General features: G+C 31.9%; 2 protein-coding genes across 4 annotated transcripts in view; one reads left to right on the top strand and one right to left on the bottom strand.

Annotated features, from left to right (window-relative positions):
• gch1 (GTP cyclohydrolase 1) overlaps positions 1-11,044 on the top strand; it is a 16,915-nt gene extending 5,871 nt beyond the window's left edge. Inside the window, exons 2-6 of the mRNA XM_051132583.1 lie at positions 900-1,009; positions 4,492-4,547; positions 6,559-6,590; positions 6,713-6,797; positions 8,174-11,044. Coding sequence (XP_050988540.1) covers positions 900-1,009; positions 4,492-4,547; positions 6,559-6,590; positions 6,713-6,797; positions 8,174-8,300 — 410 coding nt within the window. The 3' untranslated portion in view covers positions 8,301-11,044. The remainder of the gene's footprint in view (positions 1-899; positions 1,010-4,491; positions 4,548-6,558; positions 6,591-6,712; positions 6,798-8,173) is intronic.
• A 6,943-nt stretch (positions 11,045-17,987) lies between these two features.
• The window catches only part of samd4a (sterile alpha motif domain containing 4A), a 61,536-nt gene continuing 55,693 nt past the window's right edge, over positions 17,988-23,830 (bottom strand). For 2 of the 3 annotated variants that reach the window (XM_051132575.1, XM_051132577.1), the window contains exon 13: positions 17,988-19,174. In XM_051132575.1, coding sequence (XP_050988532.1) covers positions 19,146-19,174 — 29 coding nt within the window. In that variant the 3' untranslated portion in view covers positions 17,988-19,145. The remainder of the gene's footprint in view (positions 19,175-23,830) is intronic. The other variant, XR_007829512.1, reaches the window with a different exon arrangement.

Raw genomic sequence — 23,830 nt, 5'->3', positions numbered from 1 at the left:
TTAATTTTTTTTTAATTTTCATATTTTGTACAATTTAAAAAAATTAAAGTTTATTCATTTTATTCAAATTTAAAATGTTATTTTATTATTAATTTATTAAAATAAAATATTTAATTTTTACGATATTTTTAATTTAATAGTTTTACATAAATAAATGAATAGTTAAATATTTATTTTTAAATGCATGTATTATTACTTTTTATTTTATTTGCTGTTATTTTTTTGCATTTATTTATTATAATATGAGCAAACAGAGAAAGATCATTAAATCTGAATTATTAATAGGACAATAATTATCTGTGCAGAATTAATAATCGTGACAGGGCTGTATCTAGTGAGCAAAAAAATCCTAGATGTTTTGAGACCTTTAACACCTTAGCAACACCCTGCCATCATGATGAGGAGTTTTGCTTGGCCAAACACTGCTTGGTTTTTTCAGAAAATGTAAAAAAAAAAAAAAATGAGTTAGGATTTAGTGTTGTGATACCTGTTGAATGCACCTGTTGCTGAAGTGATCGTAGACATAAAAACAGCCTGTAAATTGATTGCTTTCTGCCCTCAAACAGTGACTACACAAAAGTGGCAACAACACATATGAGAGTCACATCTCAACAAAACCCTGAAGCCCCGCCATCAGTTTGCCATGTTTCCACGGAAACCTTCCCAGAGATAGGCGGCCAGGAAATTAAAAAGCCCCACAAGAAAAGACAGTGCATTTCAACTAGATAAAACAGAATATGTTTGAACAATGATATGAGCTAAGAGAAATGACACAGGGCCACAACAGGAAGAACTTATGGGTTGAAATTTAATGATTTCATGATGTCATCAGGTGTCATATCACTCACCTGACAGTGACCAGTCTGATCTTCTTGATTTGTTGTTGTACCTCCTTGCAGATGTCCTGAATGATGCAATCTTTGATGAAGACCATGATGAGATGGTGATCGTGAAGGATATTGACATGTTTTCCATGTGTGAACACCATTTAGTTCCCATTTTTGGCCGGGTAAGACTAATCTTTTTATACTCATTAACAGCAATATTCATATGTCGCCCTTGCAGTGAAGTTTAAATGACCATATTTAAAAGACAAACCTTTATGTACCTTTATTTACATACTCTATATGTAGTTTTAAAAATTGTGTAACTTTGTTTAACATTAACATTAACATTTTATTCAAGCTTAAAATATGTGTGTGTGTGTGTGTATATATCTGTGTGTGTGTGTATATATATATATATATATATATATATATATATAATAAAATATTTAATTAAAAATATTGTTAAATAAATAAAAATTAAATTAAAATTATTTTTTAAATGCATGTATTATTACTTTTTATTTTTTTAGTTATATTTTTCATTTATAATTAAAATTAATTTGTCGCACCAATATCATGTAAATATATATATATATATATGTGTGCGTGTATATTTAATTAAAAAAATTATATAATTAAAAAAGTAAATAAAAATGTAATTATTTTTTTAAATGCATGAATTGTTATTTCTTATTTTATTAGTTATATTTTTATAGTCACACCATTACCGTATTGTATAAGGGTTTAATAATGTCTTTTCTATAATTTTTTTTTCTTATGTAAGGTTATTCATTTTATTCAAGCTTAAAATGTAATTTTATTATATATATATATATATATATATATATATATATATATAATTTAGAATATTTTTAAGTAATTAATAATTGTAATAAGTAATAATGTATGTATATAATTAATTATTTTATGTTTAAGTTGTTTTTATTTTTACATGCATGTATTATTTCTTCTTCTTATTTATTTATTTATTTATTTATTATATATTTATTTATTTATTACTTCTTTATTATTTCACCCCCAAATCAATACGCAAAATACAATATGCATAAAAAAAATTCTAGAATGAAATAAATTATTCTGAAGACATATAAAGCCTATATTTGGGACTGTATATTTTTTTTATATTGTACATTATTTTTATGAAACCTATTGTAATGCAAAAAATCTGCATTACATGCAATATTATTAAAATTTATATTTTTACATTTTATTTTTATTGCTCAAATAAGTAGTGTTTTTATGTATGTTGACTATAATCAGGGTGATTTGAATTAATAAATTACAATAAAGAGAATTTGGTGGCAAATGTGCTTAATTATCATGATGGCTTTATTTTCTTTCTTTTTTTTTTAAAGTAAACATGTAATTGATTGTGGGGTGAAATATGCCCTGTACTTTTCTTTTTTGTAAGACTCACTTACATAACAACAGCTTCCTGTTTTCTGATGCACCTGAGAAAAAAATATAAGTTTATGGGTAATCTGTCAATAACCAAGTTAATTAGCCATAATTAAATCTAGAAGGAAACAAGGACAAAGCTGGAATATCGGGTCCGTGATCCACTCCAAAACAATGCCCACTCTTAATCCTCCAGGTTTGACATTTAGTACCTCCCTCCAGCTCATAGCACTGCAGGTGTCTGCCATTTAAGACAAAAGCGACACCGCCGATCCTGTCACGGCATAAATGGCTGCTGATGATAGACTGAGCCATTGATCAAGCGCACTGAATGTTTTTTTTCCGCCACTTGCAATTTTGTTTGTCAGATGCGGTTGGAGGGCCGTCGTTTCCGCTGCATCCCCCGCTGATAGCTCCCTGTCGTCATCGGCGCGGCCCCTTATCCCTTCTCATCTATTTACCTCGCCACTCGCCGCATCTGCAACAAGATAATGACTCACCAATTTCTTTCAAAGAGGCGTACACCCGTTCCCTTTCATTTTTGGCCCTCTTGTTTGCGCTTCAGCGTCCACCGTCTCCGTGATTGTCCGCACAGCACTTGTAGTGTCCATCACGAACACTGAGCCGAACAGGTGCGCTTTCTTTTAAACATATCTACCATACAGCCGCCACATGTCTTACCTGTTGGTCTAAAATGGATTAAGCTGCAACAAGCGCTTTGCTCATTTCCCAGGTGCTCTGTAGTTGTCAGTAAAGCTCGATTGATGCTTTTGAAGGATGTCGAGTGGAGTTTGACGGCCCTGAAAGAAGGCCAAGAGGGTTCAGTGACATGCAGGATTATCGCATCAGAACACAGAGCAGAAGAGGGAAAAAAGAAAATCCTCGCATGTCTGTTGATGCTGCCCTTTCTCTGGGCTGTTTCATCAAATTGTTGCTGACATTTGAGTTGGACGGCAGAGAGGAGGTTAGGTTGGAGGCTGTCAGATGTGCAGTCATTTCCGAGCATATGCACAGATATGGCTCTCTGCAACCTTAACTTCTTGTTTGGTGCTGTGCCATGGGCTGCTTGATTTCGGCAAAAATCTTAGTTATGATTATTTTGGTTAATATTATAGTCATGGTTATGTAACACGATTAGGAGAGGGCAATATGACCAAAATCTTAGTTATTTAGTAACATATATTGTATTTTGCTGGACATTTTTGATAGCTTGCATATCTTGATACCTATTACAGTACCACAGGAGAAATTAATACTAGGCTAATTTAAATAAACAAAATAAATCCTCATTCTATTATTGAAGAAATGTAAACAGTCAGTAATGTAATAAAACCAAAGAAGAAAATTGCAAACAAAAGGACAAAAACGATAGAAATCTAGAAATCTATTAAAGTCTATTTACTTAACAGTATAGTACTCAGCTAATAGCTTACTGAAATTGAATAAATAAATGTAAAAATAAAAGTCTTCACTATGTGAATTACAGTCCTCATGAAATCAAAATGGAAGTTTTTTTTGCTTTTTTTTAGTATGAATATGTTAGCCTTAAGGTTTTAAAACAATTGACTTCTGCCAGTATGAATCAACGGTTTTGATGACATCACCCTGCACTTCAGCTTCTCATCACACTTTCTATCCAATCAAATGCCTTATAGAATCCAAAGAGTCCCGCCCCCTACACTATAAATAATAGACGCTGAAGCTGCGGCTGAAACTGGTCACTTGTTCACAGAATTAGTATTTTCTGTACAGTGAATGGCACATAGTGCACTATATAGAGAAAAGCAAACAATTCAGATGGTGTAAATATGCTTAGTCTGGTTTTGCATGAACATCCGTTTTACAGCCCTCTATAATGCGAGTAAATCACCCACATATGCGACTGAATCTTCACTCTGGGCGACGAAATGATGTCTAACAGATTTTACTCACAAATGTGTGAGTTGGAGGCTAATTGTAAGTTTAGCACAGATGTATTTTCACTTTTTTGTTTTGCTCTCTGTCAAGCAGTCTGTGGCTCTCAGAGAGCTCACACAGAAAGCCTTTTTTCCGCAGTTTTGCAAGTTAATATCAAACATGTTATGATTATGACAGTCACGTTGCATGATTTGGACATTGTTTTTGTACTTTTAATGAGGCGTGAAAGTGCACTGCTTTTATTACATGTTACTAGTTGTAAAATTGTGCATACAAATCCTGTTTTGTTGCTTTGTCTTTGTATTAATGTGTTGTGTTTTTTTCACAGGTGCATATAGGTTACCTTCCAAACAAGAGGGTTCTTGGTCTGAGTAAATTAGCAAGGTATGTACAATGTAAACAAATATGAAGAAGCAAACACTAGCCGCAAAAAGTATTTGGACACTTCCACCAGTCCTACATCACATTCAATATAGACATGTTTGCATTAGTTAATGTTAAACAAATGCAAGATCGTCAAATTGAAATACAACATAACCAATCACCAGGTCACATGACTGTCATAAACTGTTATTGGGTGTGTCTGTTTTAAAATCATCTTAATGTGCACACCAAACCACATCATCTACCTATATCTGCATTCCCTTAAAGGGGTCATTGGATGCTAAGTTCAGTTTTACATGTTGTTTGAACATTAATGTGTGTTGGCAGTGTATGTACAAATCTATCCTATAATGATGAAAATTCATGCAGTGGTTTTTAATTAATCTGTAAAAATAATATTCCCTTTTTCAAATTGAGCCATTCTCAGATGCCTGTCTGTGTGGCGTAACACCGACAGAGGCCGCTCACACGATAGTTGATTGACATGAGCGTCTTACCTCAGATCAGCTGTAACAGTCCGACCTCCATTGTTTGATGCTGGAGCAGGGATGTAAGTTAGACAAGAATATCTCCGATTGAGTGATTGAGGTGTTGTGTTGCTGTTTGTAATAATGAACATAGTGGTCGTCATTTACTCCTGACACCTGAGCCGCTGAAGGTGCAGTGGATTAAGTTTGTTTGTGAAGGGAATGCGCCTCCCGATCTACATAAATGCGTCTATGTTTGTGCGAATCGTTCGTGATCCAGCTTCACTTACGGCAGAAGTGAGTACAAGGTTTTTTGTTTTTTTTTTATGAATCTCTGCAATCAGCTTTCCTAATAACGTGCTAGTTAGCAAGTTTAGCGGCTAAATGCGGCTAAAATAAACAGGCTCGTCACTCCACAGAGAGAAAAGAGGGGCGGGGCGAGCAGAGCAGAGCTCATTAACATTTAAAACAGCCTCGACCAGAACAGGATGATTTTCGCAGAGCTTAGACTTTTTATGAAGACCCTAAAGAATCATATCAACTTGTGGAAAATGGGCATCCGATGACCCCTTTAATTTAGTTTTTAGTTTTAGTTTAATTTTTTTTCCGGTTAAAATTTGTATATGGGATCAACATGATTTAAAAAATATATATAACATTTAGTGAAATGTTTTACTGGAAGAGTATGCTTTCCTTCTTTAAAATATGTTTTAGATTTTGTCATATGATGTAGTCTATCCTCAATGAGTATGGCTTAAGTGTCCAAATGCTTTTGGGAGCATTGCAGGTGAATTTCTGTTTTCCTAGTGGTGTATTGAATTTTAATGGATTCCTTTATGGGCGTGCAAATTTATCCTGCCACAAGGCAGCTTTTTTTTCAGTAGCATTTGCTTGAGTAAAGGGCATTAATGACTTTCTTCCCCTCAGGGGTGTTGTTTGTCTGTGAAATCAAGGTGCACACGCCTCTGTGTGTGTGTTTGTTTAAAGCAGAGAGAGTGTAAGTGTCTGTAAGAGGATTAGACACAATGTGAGAGTGACAAAGAGAAGCTTGATCCAATCTGACCCCAATACCTGTGGCTTAGCCATTTCACTATGTACCAACCGTAACACTGCACTCCACTAATGAACACATGACAACAGCAGTCAGTACAAATGATCAGTCATGAAACACAGTTTGATAATAAGTTATGTTTGATATTATATCCCAACAGTGAAAGGGATTTATTGCATTTGATCTATTTTCATGAGTAAAGTGGAAAAAAAATTATATTTATACATTTTCCACAAATACACATATTATTAATTAAGAACTTAAATGAAATATTTTCAGTTAGCAAGTGTCTCAACTGAAATTGTGCTCATTGTTAGTTTGCATTTAGTGTTTTTGAATAAAATGTGTTCGTTTTTACTAAATATACAGTCGGCCAAGGTTTTGTGTCATTATCATAACAAATAAAATCCCTGAGCAACAAAGTCTTTATCATGAAAGTATATTGTGTAGAAATGTAGCTTAATTATTAAATATGCTTTTTGTTTTGCGGCAGGATTGTTGAGATATACAGCAGGAGATTGCAAGGTAATGGTCTTTTTTTCTCTTTCAAAGAAACAGTTGCATGTAATAATATTTATATTCCTTGAAAATCCTTGTTTGTTTCACTAAAAACTTGAAAACTTGTCTTGTTGCTTGTCTTATTTCAGTTCAGGAGCGTCTAACCAAACAGATTGCAGTCGCCATCACTGAAGCGTTAAAGCCTGCTGGTGTCGGGGTGGTCATTGAAGCAACGTATGTAATGTAAAAATTCAAGTTCAACGTTTTATTTACAATGTAATGCTGACAATGACCAGATATCAAGATTTATTTCTTCTATTTGTTGTTCTGCAATCACAAGTTAAATTTGATTTATTTATTTATTTATTTTATTTTTTTATTTTTTTTAAATATTTGTATTTTTTTATTTTATTTACAATGTAATGCTAAGAAAGACCAAATATCAAGATTTATTTCTTTTTTTATTATTTTATTTTATTATTTACAGTGTAATGCTATGAAAGATCAAATTTCAAGAATTATTTCTTACCTTTACTATTCTCCAATCACAAGTTAAATTATATTTTATTTAAATTTTTTTATTATTATTTTATTTAATTTTATTTTATTATTTACAGTGTAATGCTATGAAAGACCAAATTTCAAGAATTATTTCTTACTTTTACTGTTCTCCAGTCACAAGTTAAATTTTATTTTATTATTTTATTTTATTTTATTTTATTTTTTCACAGTGTAGTGCTATGAAAGACCAAATATCAAGATTTTTTTCTTCTGTTTACTGTTCTCCAGGCACAAGTAAAATTATATTTTATTTTATTTATTAATTTTTTTTTGTTGTTGTTGTATTATTTTATTTTATTTACAGTGTAATGCTAAGAAAGACCAAATATCAAGATTTGTTTTTTTATTTCATTATTTTATTTTATTTTATTTTATTTTATTTTATTATTTACAGTGTAATGCTATCAAAGATAGCCAAATTTAATAATAACCAAATTTCAAGAATTATTTCTTACCTTCACTGTTCTCCAGTCACAAGTTAAATTATATTTTATTTTATTTGATTGTATTTATTTATTTATTTTTTTGTTGTATTATTTTATTTTATTTTATTTACAATGTAATGCTAAGGAAGACCAAATATCAAGATTTCTTTCTTTTTTTATTTTGTATTATTTTATTTTATTATTTACAGTGTAATGCTATGAAAGACCAAATTTCAAGAATTATTTCTTTCTTTTACTGTTCTCCTGTCACAAGTTAAATTGTATTTTATTTTATTTTATTATTTTATTATTTTATTTTTTCACAGTCTAGTGCTAGGAAAGACCAAATATCAAGACTGTTCTTCAGTCACAAGGAAATTTTTGTTTTAGTTTATTTTTTTATAATGTAATGCTGGGAAAGACCAAATTACCTTTACTGTTCTCCAGTCACAAGTTAAATTATTTTATTTCATTTTTCACAGTGTAATGCTAGGAAAGACCAAATATCAAGATTTTTTTTTCTCTTTACTGTTCTCCAGTCCCTATCTATCTGTGTCTATCTATTTTTTTTTTTTTTACAATGTAATAAGTATGACCAATCCTCAAGATTTATTTCTTCTCCAGTCACATGTGTATGGTTATGCGAGGTGTCCAGAAGATGAACAGCAAGACTATGACCAGCACCATGCTGGGCGTTTTCCGTGAAGACCCCAAGACACGAGACGAGTTCCTGACCCTGATCCGGAGCTGAGAGGGTCCGTGTTCGTTCTCCACTGCCAAAACACTCTGACCAGCCCTCTTCTCAAACGCTTCAAAGGAGTCATCTCTGGTTCTGCCTCCGGACGAGGCACTGCTGCTGTGTAACATAGTGTCCCACCCACCTCTGGGATGGTCACGTCGGTAACACCGTCTATTCTGTATCATGTGTGTCTATGTGTCTGTGTGTTTTGTGCACGTTAAGTCAGTAGAGCTATGGGAGCCTCTATTGACGGGACTGTGGCTATTACTGTTACATGGAAGCATTGTGTTTTGAAGGACGTCCTAAATTAGCACAATTTGACCTCACTAAACTGACAAACACCAAACCAACCGAAAATTTGTTTACATCTCTTTCCGGTTGGGTCACATTTGCGCTCTATTAAACGCAATTGAGCTGCTTGAGAAACGCAACAAAGTGTTTTTATTTTCTGAATAGGGAGGTACGTGTCATTCTGAGTATTCAGTTTTACTCTTTTAACTACACAATAGTACTGGTGATGTGCTGAATATAACCACTAAATGATTACCAATATTCATACACCTTGATATTTACAAGGTACTTCAGAGATTATCATGGTATTATTATGGTCCAAAAAGAACATAGTATTACAAAGCGGCACTTTTTATAAGTGAATAAATCCAGATCGGTTTTATTGTTGTTTTACTATGTGCTGAAAACATATTATGGCTGTGTTGTCTTAAAATGTAATATTTAATATAATGTGTCCTGTGCATCAGTTAATAATTGTGCCCTGACCCAAATTATCATTTGCTCTTAAAAGGATAGTTCACCCAAAATTGCAAAATGTCCATATTTATTCACCCACGTTTACCTTAACCCTGACATGAAATAATAGTAGGATAAAATCTCTATATATATTTTTAATGGAGCCATTTATTGAAGATTGTATTTTATTTTTATTGAGAGTTACATTAGATGTATCAAGATTTTCTGGGTCATATATTATGAAATATAGTTCCCCTATATTATACTATATGAGCCATAAAAGCCAGGTGTATTAAATATAATACAATATAAATATATGATATACAATATACAAAATAATACGATATACAAAAAAAAAAAATGTATTTTTGCAATGGAGCCATTTATCAAAGCTTTTTTTTTGTGTTATATTTAAGTGTTATATTTAATATATCAGGCTTTTATGGCTCATATAGTATAATATAGGGAATATATATATATATATATATATATATATTGTGATGGTGCCATTTATTGAAGCTTGTTATCAGGCTGTTATGACTCATGTTGTATGAAATATGGATTTTATATATACATATATATATGTATCTGTGTATATAGAGAATATGTAAATAAATATAATACTATATATATATATATATATATATATATATATATATATATATAACATTTAAAAAAAATTATACTTTTTTTGTGAGTATTATATTTGACACATCTGGCTTTTATGGCTCATATAATATGATATAAGGATATATATATATATATATATATATATATATATATATCTCAATTTAAAAAAAATTACCCTTACTTGGTTTTGTTGTCCTGAGTTACATATATATCTTTGAAAAATGATGTTTAAATTGTTAGTTTTATGATCAAACCCCTATAGCTTTAAAAAATATAATTTAGTGCACTACAATGATGATAAAAAGATATATAAATAAAAGTTCCTCAAAAGCCTGATACATCATAGTGATAACCACATTTTAATGTGATTTTTCTTAATATAAAAGGAAAAGAGAAAGAAAGAAATTTAAAAAATGTATGGATAATCAAGTAAACCTAAGTCACTTTAGTCCAGTAGTTTTTTTTTTACTTATTAAAAAAGTATCTATTAATCAGACAATTTATTGTAACAACAAAAACATCCATTTTTCAGCAGAAGAAAGAAAGTCATGCAGATTTAAAATAACATTAGGGTGAGTAAATGACCAAATTTGCATTTTGGTGCACTGTCCCTTTAAATGTTCATTTGAGCTTATTATTGACTGTATTTACATGTTTTGTGCACCACTATTATTTTATGTTTGAAATGAGCTGTTGAGTCTGATGTGTTGGATGTTCTGTGATGACGTGATAACCAGCTCCAGCCTTCTGAATGTCCTGTCTGTTTGGCTATCAATGTTGTTTACACTCTGAAGGTCGTCTTTAATTTGTTAGAAAAAAGACCAAAGGTGAAAGGTACAGTCGAGGTCTACGTAATATCTGATTTTGCACATTGTGGGGATTGACTTACAGCATGAAGAATACAAAACATAGCTGTAGTGGTAAATGTGATCTTTGTAATTCAAATAAGATGGAATCCAACTAAAAGATATTTTAAGATTCTACATTTGTAGAGCATATTTTGTATTTTTCCTTTGATGCATGTTTACCTGTTCTTGGGTGTCTACGATGTGTTTTTGAGTTAAGGTTTTAGACTATATACATAGGGATCATTGTAGAAAATTGTATTAATCTCAACTGACGGATACTGTGGATTTACTGATACTGTTGTATTGCCTGTGTGGTGACCTTTTTTTTTTATTCTAAAACATTGAGGTGTTCAATGTCACAATCATGTCATATCAGTGGATTCATTATGAAAATGAGCACTTGATATTGAGAACTGGGTGTTATTCATGTGGCCTTCTTTAAACGAAAGACTCAGAGAGCCTTTCAAATACTTTACTATTGATGTTTGTCATCATTTTCAGCTTAAAATAATAAAAATCTTGGGTAAAATATGTTGGAATGGTCGTGTTATTTATAAAGGGTTCCTTGTTGTTGTTGTTCTTGAGTGGTGTTGGTATGCAAAACATGGGAAGCAGTAAAGGGTGGAAACACAAATGTTATATTTCACCCCAACATCAAATTTACAATACTGTAATGTTAAATAAAAAAATCTAATTTTCATTATTGTGAGAAACTAGTCAAAATAGTCTTTTTAATAAATGTTTTACAATTTAAATTTACCATTTATGTCATGTAACCTAAGGATGTTTGAGGGTGGTTTATTTTTTATTACTTTCATTTATATTTTCTTGCGTGAAACTTTGAAATCAGAGAAATATTAAATACACACACACATTTAAATTATTACTTAAATTAATAAATACTGTATTATGTAACTTAATATATGTGTGTGTGTGTGTATATATAAAGTACTTTAATTCTATGTATATTAATATATATATAAATATAAATATATATAATATTTAATTACTATATATACGTTATTTAATATTGTGTGTATATATATATATATATATATATATATAAATTAACTTAATATTAAATACAAAAATTATTACTTAAATTATTCAGCAATTTAATATTATATAAAGTAAATTAATACATATGTGTATAATTTAGTTATATATATATATATAAATTAAGTAATTTAAAAATATATATAAATATATATAATATTTAATTACTATATATATAAATTAACTTAATATTAAATACACATATGATTACTTAAATTATTCAGCAATTTAATATAATATAAAAATATGTGTAATTTAATTTTACACACACACACACACACACACACACACATATGTATATATATTTTAAGCAATTTAACATATAAATATATGTATATAATATATATATATATATATAAATGATTAAGTAATTTAATATTATACATATTTATAGATTAAGTAATTTAAATTAAATTACTCATTCTTAAATCTTATTATTTTCTTTTAGGGTGAAAATGATGTTTTCTTCTACCATGAAAGTAGTCCAATTATTATTATTATTTTTTTTGTTCATTTTCATGGTGAAATTCTATTTTTTAATAATTTTTATATCACTTTCACACAATTTGGATTAAAGAAATCACTTCCTAATCCTTTCCCATATTTTCCATGAACACCACAGCACATCTATGTGACACTTTCATTAGCTCACCATAAATGAGTTCATAAAACAGTGAGCTGAGAGTGACTCAGCATTTTTTGACATCAATCTTTTTGTACAGAAAGCCCCACCTCTTGGCAGTAAAAATCAGTTTCGAGCTCTCTAATTGGTTGAAACCGAGAGAGGCACTAAATTCCTCACAGACTCATGTGGTTAGTTACCCTCAGTATGAGCAAAGCTTCCTCCTCCACACCATTCAACAGCTGCATTGAAAGGATGAAACACGCTGTGTCCTTTTCAAAAGTTACTCTTTAATACTTTTCGTCTGTGGTTATTACAAAGATGTCAAGCATTTAACACAGACCAAATAAAACGGACAAAAACACATTCAGTTGGCGGAACATTACGGACACACAAACAAACAGTACAATCTCCCATTAACGCACAAATAAACACACACTCACAAGGCCACGAACCAGAGGGAATGAGATTACAGAATCCCTCTCTTTATTGACTAAAGTTGTGTTTATTTCAGTAAAGATGTTTAAAACCTGCGCTAGGATGAGCAGAAGACGTAACACGAGATGTGACGCCTCACAGGTAACAGGAAGTGGACAAACAGCCTCCGACGAAGCCATCCACGTTATGACGCAACTAAGAAAGTATATGTACAAAAATTACAAAGACAATCCGGTTTCTCACCTGGATACAGTGTCACACTCGCACACGTACAAACAAAAAATATATACACATCTCTGTGTTGTACAGACAGATATAATCATAACTTCATAACAGCACTGAAGTACCTAAAGCATACAGATTCCCATGAACTACCAGCACGCTCCTTCAGAGCAAACGCGTCAGAATCAGCTCGTATGGACTTTGTATGATTTGAAGTTTTGACCATCAATGCGTCTTGCTTATCTCTATATTTTAGAGCCATATAAAATCATTTACATTTGGGGTAAATGTCTGAATACAAAAAAAGGCACTGCCATTTGTTATTCTAGATATGACTTCCCAGCCTCTTGCATGCATCTCTAATATAAATTACCTTTTTTTCACGTTTTGTTTTTTTTTTTCCACGGTTTTTATTTGGTTTTATCGTTTCATAAACATAAGATTCTTTTAAAATATATATATTTTTATATACGCATATGTACGTCAGCCTGCAGTCAATACAGGACATCGGCTCTTGAAAATAACACAAAAAACAATAAAAATAAAATCAAAGAGCGTAGTAAAGCAAGACCCTTGTTTGAGAATTGAGGGGAAACATCAAATAAAAAAAAAATAAAATAAAATCAATCAGATAAGTTCCGACAAGCTAAAACTTTTAGAAAACAACGTAAGGTTAAGAAAAAAGTTTAGTCAATGCTAAAACGCTAGTTTAATTTTTTTTTCCGGAATTCCAAGGTAGCATGTAAATGTTAACACTGTTACAGCATCTGTCATTTTGCTGCATGTTTGCAGTCGAACGCGTTTGGACAGAAACAAGTGAAACGCTTTTTCGCACTGAGGGAAAAAATCTCGAGATCGTCGTGGGAGCTGAATACGCGTCATTCTTCGTTATCCAATCACGAGCGAGCAGCATTTTTCGCAAAGAACTACGCAATGACGCTACGCCATATGTATTTGGCATTAAACACTATGGAAGACCGTTTCCGCCACTGAATTTAAAATAAAATTTTATTGTGACTTTTTATTTTGCTAAAAAAAAACCTTGCAATTTTTTTCTCGCAAATGCTAGTTTCTCTCTCACAATTCTGACTTTTTTCACGTAATTGTTTCTCTTAATTGCGAGTTTATATCTCCCAATTTGGAGAAAAAAAGTCAGAATTGCGAGATAAGAACTTCCAGTTCTGAGTGTCTTTCTTGCAATTCTGACTTTTTTTTTCTTCTCAGAATTGTAAGATATAAACTCGCAACTGCAAGAAAAAGTCAAAATTGCTAGATTAAAACTTGCAATTCTTTTCTTTTCTTGCAAATGCGAGTTTCCATCTCCAATTCTGACATTTTTTCTAGATTGTAAGATATAAACTTGCAATTAAGAGGATTAAAGTCAGAACTGCGAGATAAAAACTCCCAATTCATTCCAAATTCAATTTTTATTCGCAAATGCAAGTTTCTTTTCTGCAATTCTAACTTTTTTTAGAATTTTTTTTTTTGAGAAAAAATAATAAACTTGCAATTAAGAGAAATAAAGCTAGAATTGTGAAATAAAAACTCCCAATTCTGAGTTTCTTTCTTGCAATTCTGACTTTTTTTCTCAGAATTGTAAGATATAAACTCGCAACTGCAAGAAAAAAATCTAAATTTCCAGATAAAAACTTGCAATTCTTTTCTTTTCTCGCAAATGCTTGTTTCCATCTCCAGTTCTGATTTTTTTTTTCTCAAAATTTTAAAATATAAACTTTTAGGAGAAATAAAGTCAGAACTGTGAGATAAAAACTCCCAATTCATTCTTTCCAAATTAAATTTTTCTGCAAATTCAGTTTCTTATTTGCAATTCTAACTTTTATCATCGCAAATGCGAGAAAAAATAATAAACTTGCAATTAAGAGAAATACTAAAGAGAAATAATTAAGAGACAATTAAGAGAAATAATTAAGAGAAATAAAGCCAGAACTGTGAGATAAAAACTCCCAATTCTGACTTTTTTTTTCAGAATTGTAAGATATAAACTCGTAATTGTGAGAAATAAAGTCAGAATTGTGACATAAAAAACTTGCAATTCTTTTTTTCCTCTCAAGTGGGAGTTTCTGTCTCGTAATTCTGACTTTTTTCTTAAAATTGTAAGATAAAAACACGCAATTGCGAGAAATAAAGTCAGAATTGCAACATAAAAAGTTGCAATTCTTTTTTTCCCCGCAAATGGTAATGTCCCGCAATTCAGACTTTTTTCTCACAATTCTGACTTTTTTCTCAAAATTGTAAGATATAAACTTGCAATTAAGAGAAGTAAAGTCAGAACTGCGAGATAAAAACTCCCAATTCATTCTTTCCAAAGTAATTTTTTTCCTTGCAAATGCAAGAAAAAAATAATAAACTCACAAATAAGAGAAATAAAGATAGAATTGCTCCCAATTCTGACTTTTTTCTCAGAATTGTAAGGTATAAACTTGCAATTGTGAGAAATAAAGTCAGAATTGCGACAAAAAACTTTGCAATTCTTTTTTTCTCGCAAATGTGAGTTTCTGTCCCACAATTCTATTTTTTCGCAATTCTGACTTTTTCTTAAAATTATAAGATATAAAATCGCAATTCTTTTTTTTCTCACAAATGCGAGTTTCAGTCTTGCAATTCTGACTTTTTTCTCAAAATTTTAAATATTAGCTCACAATTACAAGAAAAAGGCGGCATTGCAAGATAAAAACGCAATTTTTTTTCTTTCTTGCAAATGCGAGTTTCTATCTTGTAGTTCTGACTTTTTTCTCAGAATTGTGAGATAAACGCGCAATAAAGTCTGATTTTTTTCTTGCAAATGCGGCTTACTTTCTTGCATTTCTGACTTTTTTCTCGCAGTTCTGACATTTCTTTCCTCAGAATTGTAAGATATAATTGCGATAATTTTGAGGTTAAAGAAGACTAATATGTTCTTAGAATAGTGAGTTTATATCTCGCAATTCTGACTTTATAACATGCAATTGCGAGTTTATATCTCAATTCTGAGAAAAAAGACAGAATTGCACGTTTGTATCATGCAATTTTGACAGGGAAAAAAAAAGTCAGAACTGTGAGTTAAAAAGTCACAATACATTTTTTTTTTTAAATTTTTATTCAGTGGCAGTAACGGGCTACCATAAAACACCGTAACAGCTGAGGTGAAAAACAGCAACAGAAAAACAGCGAAATCTCAAAAAAACAAAACAAAAACGACTGGCTCTTTGTTTATAACGTGGTAATATAAAAAAACAAATTTCTTTAAAATACACCATCCGGGGAGAGTTAGCAAAATATAAGCATTTATAGATACTCACAAGAAAGAAAAGAAAACAGCAATATTAAAACATAACGACAAGAAAACTGATATGTCTTTTGACTATCAGGTATGTTTTTTTTTGTTTAGATAACAAAGAATGCAAATTGGGAAAACAAACGTCAAAAAATAACTAGGTTGTTATTTGAGATGTACTTATGGTTACCAGCCATAGCAAAAGTTAATACACAAGGTATCTTAAATAATACATCTAATGAATACAATAACCTCTGCATCAATAATAGAAAAGAATAAATAATCATTTGAATCTGCTAATTGTTTTCAAATGGCAGTGATGAGTGGCTTAATACACACATAAATGCACCTCTAGATGCCACATGATTTGCTAACATGCTTGTAAAACACCGGCTACCATTCCGTTTAAGGCATTTCATGCACTAGTTTGGAGGCACCAACTCGCTTATGAAGCCAACACACTGCATAGTCAACATTCTTTCATTTAGGCAGCTCGAACCGCGTCGGTCGACACTCAGCGGATGCGAAAGTGCCTCTTACTGTCCGTTAAATCATGACTGGTTTCTTTGGATGAGCCAAAAAGCATAAAACACTTGAGGTGTGGGTAGGTGCGTCAAGTTGCAGGCCGGCGAATCCCTTCACACGAGGACGTACGGGATACAACAATCCTGCACTGGGGAATTTGGAGGAGAGGGCCGAGTCTGTCAGTCCAGTTCCTCTTTCCGAGACCCCCGGATCCCCCTCAGCCCTATGATTCACACCATGTTGCTGATGAAGAGTCTATTGCACGTTATTGCAAATTCACTTTTGATGGTTTCAGCAAGGATTCACAGCACCAAGGGCAGGAAAAGCAAAGTTACTATAGGTAAAACTCTAAATAGGATACATTAACAATCACTGAACACCCTCATAAAGGGACTTTGTGTCCCGGATTAAAACAATTAAAGCAAAAAAATAACCCTTTCAGACCCTTTCCATGCAGAAAATCAGATCTTCACTTGTAAGAGTCCAAAACTAAAAGCTCTTAATGTAAACGTTCTACTTTTTATACCTGGCATGATTAACTATTGGCTGATATTAAGACAATACTGTAAAAAAAAAAGACTCTAGCCTCACTTATTGGTGACTATTGCACAGTTTCACCACAAGATGGCGCTCTGTACTAGTAACTGGTGTATTAGTGTTTTTTCCTTATGTGACATACTGTATATTTCTCCCTGTACCACACATGTGATATCCCAAATACACAGAAACCAGCTGAAAACCTCCATACGACGACTGTAATCTTCCCAAAATCGCAAAACAATCAATCTACGACTGTGCATTAACAGATTAAAAAAAAACATTTATGCATACAAAAATATTCGTAAAACATTTTCCATCACGGAATTTAAGGAAATCTCCGCAGATTCCCACAGTACATCATTCATGAAGCTGTACAATTCTCCCAAGCATGTTTATGCTTTCAGACACAAATAAAAGGTCTGTTTAACACATTTTACCATGAATTTTCCAACAAAAATATAGGTAATATATACGTATAATTTTTTATTTCAATTTATTTTATTTAATGTATATATATATAAATTTTACTTAAATATATTTTTATTTTTTTATTTATATTTTAATCTAAATATATTAAAATATAAATCAAATATTAAAAATATATTTAAATAAAAAAGTATATATATATATATATATATATATATATATAAATTTTATTTAAATATATTTAATATTTTTATTTATATTTTAATCTAAATATATTAAAATAGAAATAAAATATTGAAAATATATTTAAATAAAAATTATATATATATATATATATATAATTTTATTTAAATATATATTTATTGGTTTATTTTAATGTAAATATATTAAAATATAAATAAAATATTGAATATATTTAAATAAAATATATATATATATAATTTTATTTAAATATATTTAACAATTTTATTTATATTTTAATCTAAATATATTAAAATATAAATAAGATATAAAATATATTTAAATAAAAAATTATATATATTTTTAATCAAAAAATATTTCTATTATATATATATATATATTTTCTGCATATTCTGTCTGGACTGTCTGGACCACTGACCTCCGTGTTCACCTGCTCCTCTTCCACCTTTCCATCTACTTGCATTTGCTGGCATTTCTCCTCTACTCCACTCCTCTGACCTCCTGATCTCCCTCGACTGTTCCTTACGTCAGAATCCATGTTTGACATTCCTCGCTCCCTCTACAGACCCTTCCACTGACATTACTTCCTGTATCCTTTCCCATCGCTGCTCTCACACTCCCTCTCTTTCTTCTGAGTACCATCCGTAGCTCTGACTGTCTTTGTAGTGTTGTAAATCAGCTTTCCTGCTGGCACGAACGAAAACTAGAACAAGAAAACAGTAAATACAAACACAATTGTAAACTATGAAGCCATTTAGGAACCTAAAGCTGTACACCGACACGTCCTCGGATTTTGACAACGCTCGCACCTGAAAAAAATGACTTCTGATTTTCTTGACAGTATTACGTGTAAACATACTATAACGTAATATTTTTAGCATCTGCACAGAGGCACAGAGATCGAATCTGTAACTACGTCTTGATCTGGTTTCGTCTGCTGGCTGGTTTGGATTTCGTGACCTCCCAGACAGACACCTGAACGCTTCGAGTTGTCTCCGTTGCGTTACGGACCCCCTCTAATGGCCTGTCGACACGTAGACCCTTTGCGGCGTTCTTCTAAGGAAGTGTTGAAGATGTGATTTTCTCCCAAACTCGAATGTAAACACGCTGAAGTAGTCATGGTGACAGAACTTGCTTGTGTTAAGCCTTTCAGAAAATGGTGAATGGCACTGTGTAGACCACGCCCCACCTCTCCTATTGGCTATTTGGCATTGGTAGGTGAGCAGGTGGAGGGGGGGAGTTTATAGGCAGAGGGGCTCGTGACCTCGTGATGACCTTTCCCACTGCTGCCAGGCATGCCGTCTCCCTGTGCGCCCTCTTTTCTTCTCTCAGATGGTTGAGGTTCGATCAACGCCATCTATGGAAACAAGTGACATTGGAGTTTGTGAACACAATCAAGTGCAACTCTGGATCACTTTGTGAACCTTTCACCCAAAAATGAACATTTTGCCATCTTCTGTTCAATCATATGTACACCACTGTCAAAAGTTTTGGGTTGAGTCTGTAATGCTGACCAAGGCTGGATTTATTTGATCAAAAATAGTCAGAACAGTAATATTGTGAAATGTGTTTACTATTTAAAATAACTGTTTTTTTATTTGACTATATTTCACAATGTAATTTATTCCTGTGATATCAAAGCTGAATTTTCAGCATCATTACTCCAGTCTTCAGTGTCACATGATCCTTCAGAAATCATTGTAATAAACTGATTTGGTGCTTAATAAGCCCATTTTGCCACTGAATAAAAAAAAATTAAAAAGGGAATTGCGAATTTTTATATCAATTCTAACTTTTTTTCTCGCAATTGCAAATTTACATCTCATAATTTTAACTTTTTTTCTCAGAACCGAGTGATACCAACTGACAATTTTAACTTTTTTTTTCTCAGAATTACGTGATATAAACTGACAACGGTGATTTATAAGGTCAGAATCACAAGATATAGACTCACAGTTCTGAAAACATATCAGTCTTATTCTCTTTTATCAGTTCTTTTTCTCTGCAGAACTGGACTTTATTTCTCACAGCTGTGAGTTTATATCTCTTAATTCTGATTTTAAAAAAGTCAGATTTTCAAGTTTATATCATGCAATCCTAAAAAAAGTCAGAATTGTGAGTTTGCAGCAGGCATTTCTGAGAAAAAAGTCATAATTGCAAATTTATATCATGCAATTTTGAGAAAAAAGTCAGAATTTTGAGTTTATATCATGCTATTTAGAGAAATAAGTCAGATTGTGAGTTTAAGTCATGCAATTCTGAGAGAAAAGTCAGAATTGCAAGTTTATATCATGTTATTTTGAGAAAAAAGTCAGAATTGCGGGTTTATATCACAATTTCGAGAAAAAAGGTCAGAATTGCGAATTTCTATCATGCAATTTTGAGAAAAAAGTCAGAATTGTGGGTTTGTATCACGCAATTCTGAGAAATAAGTCAGAATTGTGAGTTTACGTCATGCAATTCTGACAGAAAAGTCAGAATTGTGAGTTTATATCACCAATTCTGAGAAAAAAGTCAGAACTATGGGTTTATATCACGCAATTCTGAGAAAAAAGTCAGAATTGTGAGTTTATATCATGCAATTTTGAGAAAAAAGGTCAGAATTGCGAATTTATATCATCCAATTTTAAGAAAAAAGTCAGAATTGTGGGTTTATATCACACAATTGTGAGAAAAAAAGTCAGAATTGTGGGTTTATATCACACAATTGTGAGAAAAAAAGTCAGAATTTTGAGTTTATCACAGAATTCTGAGAAATAAGTCAGAATTGTGACTTTATAGCATGCAATTGTGAGAAACAAGTAACAAATGGTGGGTTTATGTCAATTTTGAGAAAAAAAAGGGTAAGAACTGCGAATTTATATCATGCAATTTTGAGAAAAAAGTCAGAACTGTGGCTTTATATCATGCAATTCTAAAAAAATAAGTCAGAATTGCGAATTTCTATCACGCTATTTTGAGAAAAAGGGTAAGAACTGCGAATTTATATCATGCAATTTTAAGAAAAAAGTCAGAATTGTGGGTTCATATCACACAATTGTGAGAAAAAAGTCAGAATTGCGAGTTTACGTCATGCAATTCTGCAGGAAAATCAGAATTCCAAGTTTATATTGAAATTCTGAGAAAAAAGTCAGAATTGTGAGTTTATCACAGAATTCTGAGAAATAAGTCATAATTGCGAGTTTATGTCATGCAATTCTGACAGAAAAGTCAGAATTGTGAGTTTATATCACCAATTCTGAGAAAAAAGTCAGAATTGTGAGTTTATATCATGCAATTTTGAGAAAAAAGGTCAGAATTGCGAATTTATATCATCCAATTTTAAGAAAAAAGTCAGAATTGTGGGTTTATATCACACAATTGTGAGAAAAAAAAGTCAGAATTGTGGGTTTATATCACACAATTGTGAGAAAAAAAGTCAGAATTTTGAGTTTATCACAGAATTCTGAGAAATAAGTCAGAATTGTGACTTTATAGCATGCAATTGTGAGAAACAAGTAACAAATGGTGGGTTTATATCAATTTTGAGAAAAAAAAGGGTAAGAACTGTGAATTTATATCATGCAATTTTGAGAAAAAAGTCAGAATTGTGGCTTTATATCATGCAATTCTAAAAAAATAAGTCAGAATTGCGAATTTCTATCACGCTATTTTGAGAAAAAGGTCAGAATTGTGAATTTATATCATGCAATTTTAAGAAAAAAGTCAGAATTGTGGGTTCATATCACACAATTGTGAGAAAAAAGTCAGAATTGCGAGTTTACGTCATGCAATTCTGCAGGAAAATCAGAATTCCAAGTTTATATTGAAATTCTGAGAAAAAAGTCAGAATTGTGAGTTTATCACAGAATTCTGAGAAATAAGTCATAATTGCGAGTTTATGTCATGCAATTCTGACAGAAAAGTCAGAATTGTGAGTTTATCACAGAATTCTGAGAAATAAGTCATAATTGTGAGTTTATGTCATGCAATTCTGACAGAAAAGTCAGAATTGTGAGTTTATATCATGCTATTGTGAGAAACAAGTAACAAATGGTGGGTTTATATCAATTTTGAGAAAAAAGGGTACGAACTATGACTTTATATCATGCAATTTTGAGAAAAAAAAGTCAGAATTGTGGCTTTATATCATGCAATTCTAAAAAAATAAGTCAGAATTGCGAATTTACATCATGCAATTCTGAGAAAAAAAGTCAGAATTGCGAGTTTATATCATGCAAGTTTGAGAAAAGTCAGAATTTTGAGATGTAAACTCGCAAATAACTTTTTAATTTTTAAGTCAGTGGTGGAAACAGGCTTCCATAGAAAACAGTTGTCACTTTTAATCAATTTAATGCAAAAGTATAATTTCTTAAAAAAAACAAAAAACAAACAAAAACATTCAAGAGCCAAAAACTTTGAACAGTATTGTAACTGTACAATATTTACAATATTAAAATGAAAATGTCAAGCAATTATCCCAGCTGAATAAAAGTGTTATTTTTTGATAATGTCCTTACCCTAAACTTTTGAATGGTAATGTAATATGGTTATATAACTTAATGCGTAATTGAAAAAAAAAGTATTAAATGAATAAAAATGTTCAATTTTTTCCAAAACAAAAACAAAACAAACCAACATTTCTAACCCAAAATTTCTGAATGGTAGTGTAACTTATATCACTTACTAGAAAATCACACACAGGACTTCTGGGAAGCCTCTGAGTGACTCAAAAAATTCAATTAATCAGTTTTTTTTTGCTTCTGGTCCATTTAAAATGGACTTCCCGAGCGTACAGTTTCACAGAGCAAGCAGTCTCATTCTGCGTAATGAGGGCACACAAAACTCCCAGGCAGGCTGCTGACCAGAAGAGGTGGAGGTCCTGAGAGGGGGGAAGTCTAGGGGTACGTTGCCACAAGAACACTACGGGCTCTGTTGGCCGCTGTGGAGCGAGCGGGGCATTCCTGAGCTCACCGCAGAGCTGCCCACTGCTTCTGCCCGTCTCCCTGATTCAGCCTGTCTGCCTGCCTCTCTCCTGTCTGTCTCCCTGCACTCCCCCAACACAAAGCTGTGCTTGTCCAGCGCCGAGCCCACTGCACTGAAAGCCTCTGTGTGTCAGCCCGGAGAGAAAAAAACACTCTTTATGCAAAGAAAACCTCCACTTCACATGGGAATGCTCAATGCATTGATCCCGCGGCGTGTGGATACAAAGTAACGCTCCTTCCTGTCTGAAACTGATAGTCACAATATTTTCTTTTTTGAAGATTGTTGTGTCTGATGCATCCTCTAAAGCTCCCACCAAAGAAACACCTCAAAAAGGAAAATTAAAATGTGGAGAAGAAAATGATTTTCAAAGGAAAACAAGACTTCAAAAGGCTTTTTGACCTTTTGAATGAGTGTCAGACGGGATACTGCTAACAGAAACCGTCCTGTGGGATTTCATGATCCTGCCATGGTCAGCATAGACCCAACCATTTCCTCAAATTCCGTTCTCATGGATTGGGGATAAAATCAGACGAGTTTGTTGCACAGATTGGTAAACAAGCATTATGCAATACTAAAAACATCCGAATTCATCAGCTCGTACCAAAAGACGAGTACTGAGTATTCAGACATCAAAATGTTAATATCTTCAAATAACATAGTAAAGACTGCATAACTACGATTAGACAAGTAGTTTCTGTTTTCAGAGTTTCACATGTTAATATCTGTACATAGCATAGTGAAAAAAGATTTTTATGATTTGTGACTCTGGACCACAAAACTAGTCATAAGTTGCATGGGTATATTTGTAGCAATAGCCCACAATACGTTGCATGGGTCAAAATTATCAATTTTTCTTTTATGCCAACAATCATTAGGATATTAAGTAAAGATCATGTTCCATGAAGATATTTTGTAAATTTTCTACCGTAAATATATCAAAACTTAATTTTTGTTTAGTAATATGCATTGCTTAGAACTTCATGTGGACAACTTTAAATGGGATTTTCTCAATATTTTGATTTTTTTGCACCGTCAGATTCCAGATTTT

This window comes from Labeo rohita, chromosome 17, assembly GCF_022985175.1.
Source record: "Labeo rohita strain BAU-BD-2019 chromosome 17, IGBB_LRoh.1.0, whole genome shotgun sequence".
NCBI lineage: Eukaryota > Metazoa > Chordata > Actinopteri > Cypriniformes > Cyprinidae > Labeo > Labeo rohita.
The sequence above is the reverse complement of the archived record's forward strand: the minus strand, read 5'-3'. Positions and strand labels throughout refer to the sequence as shown.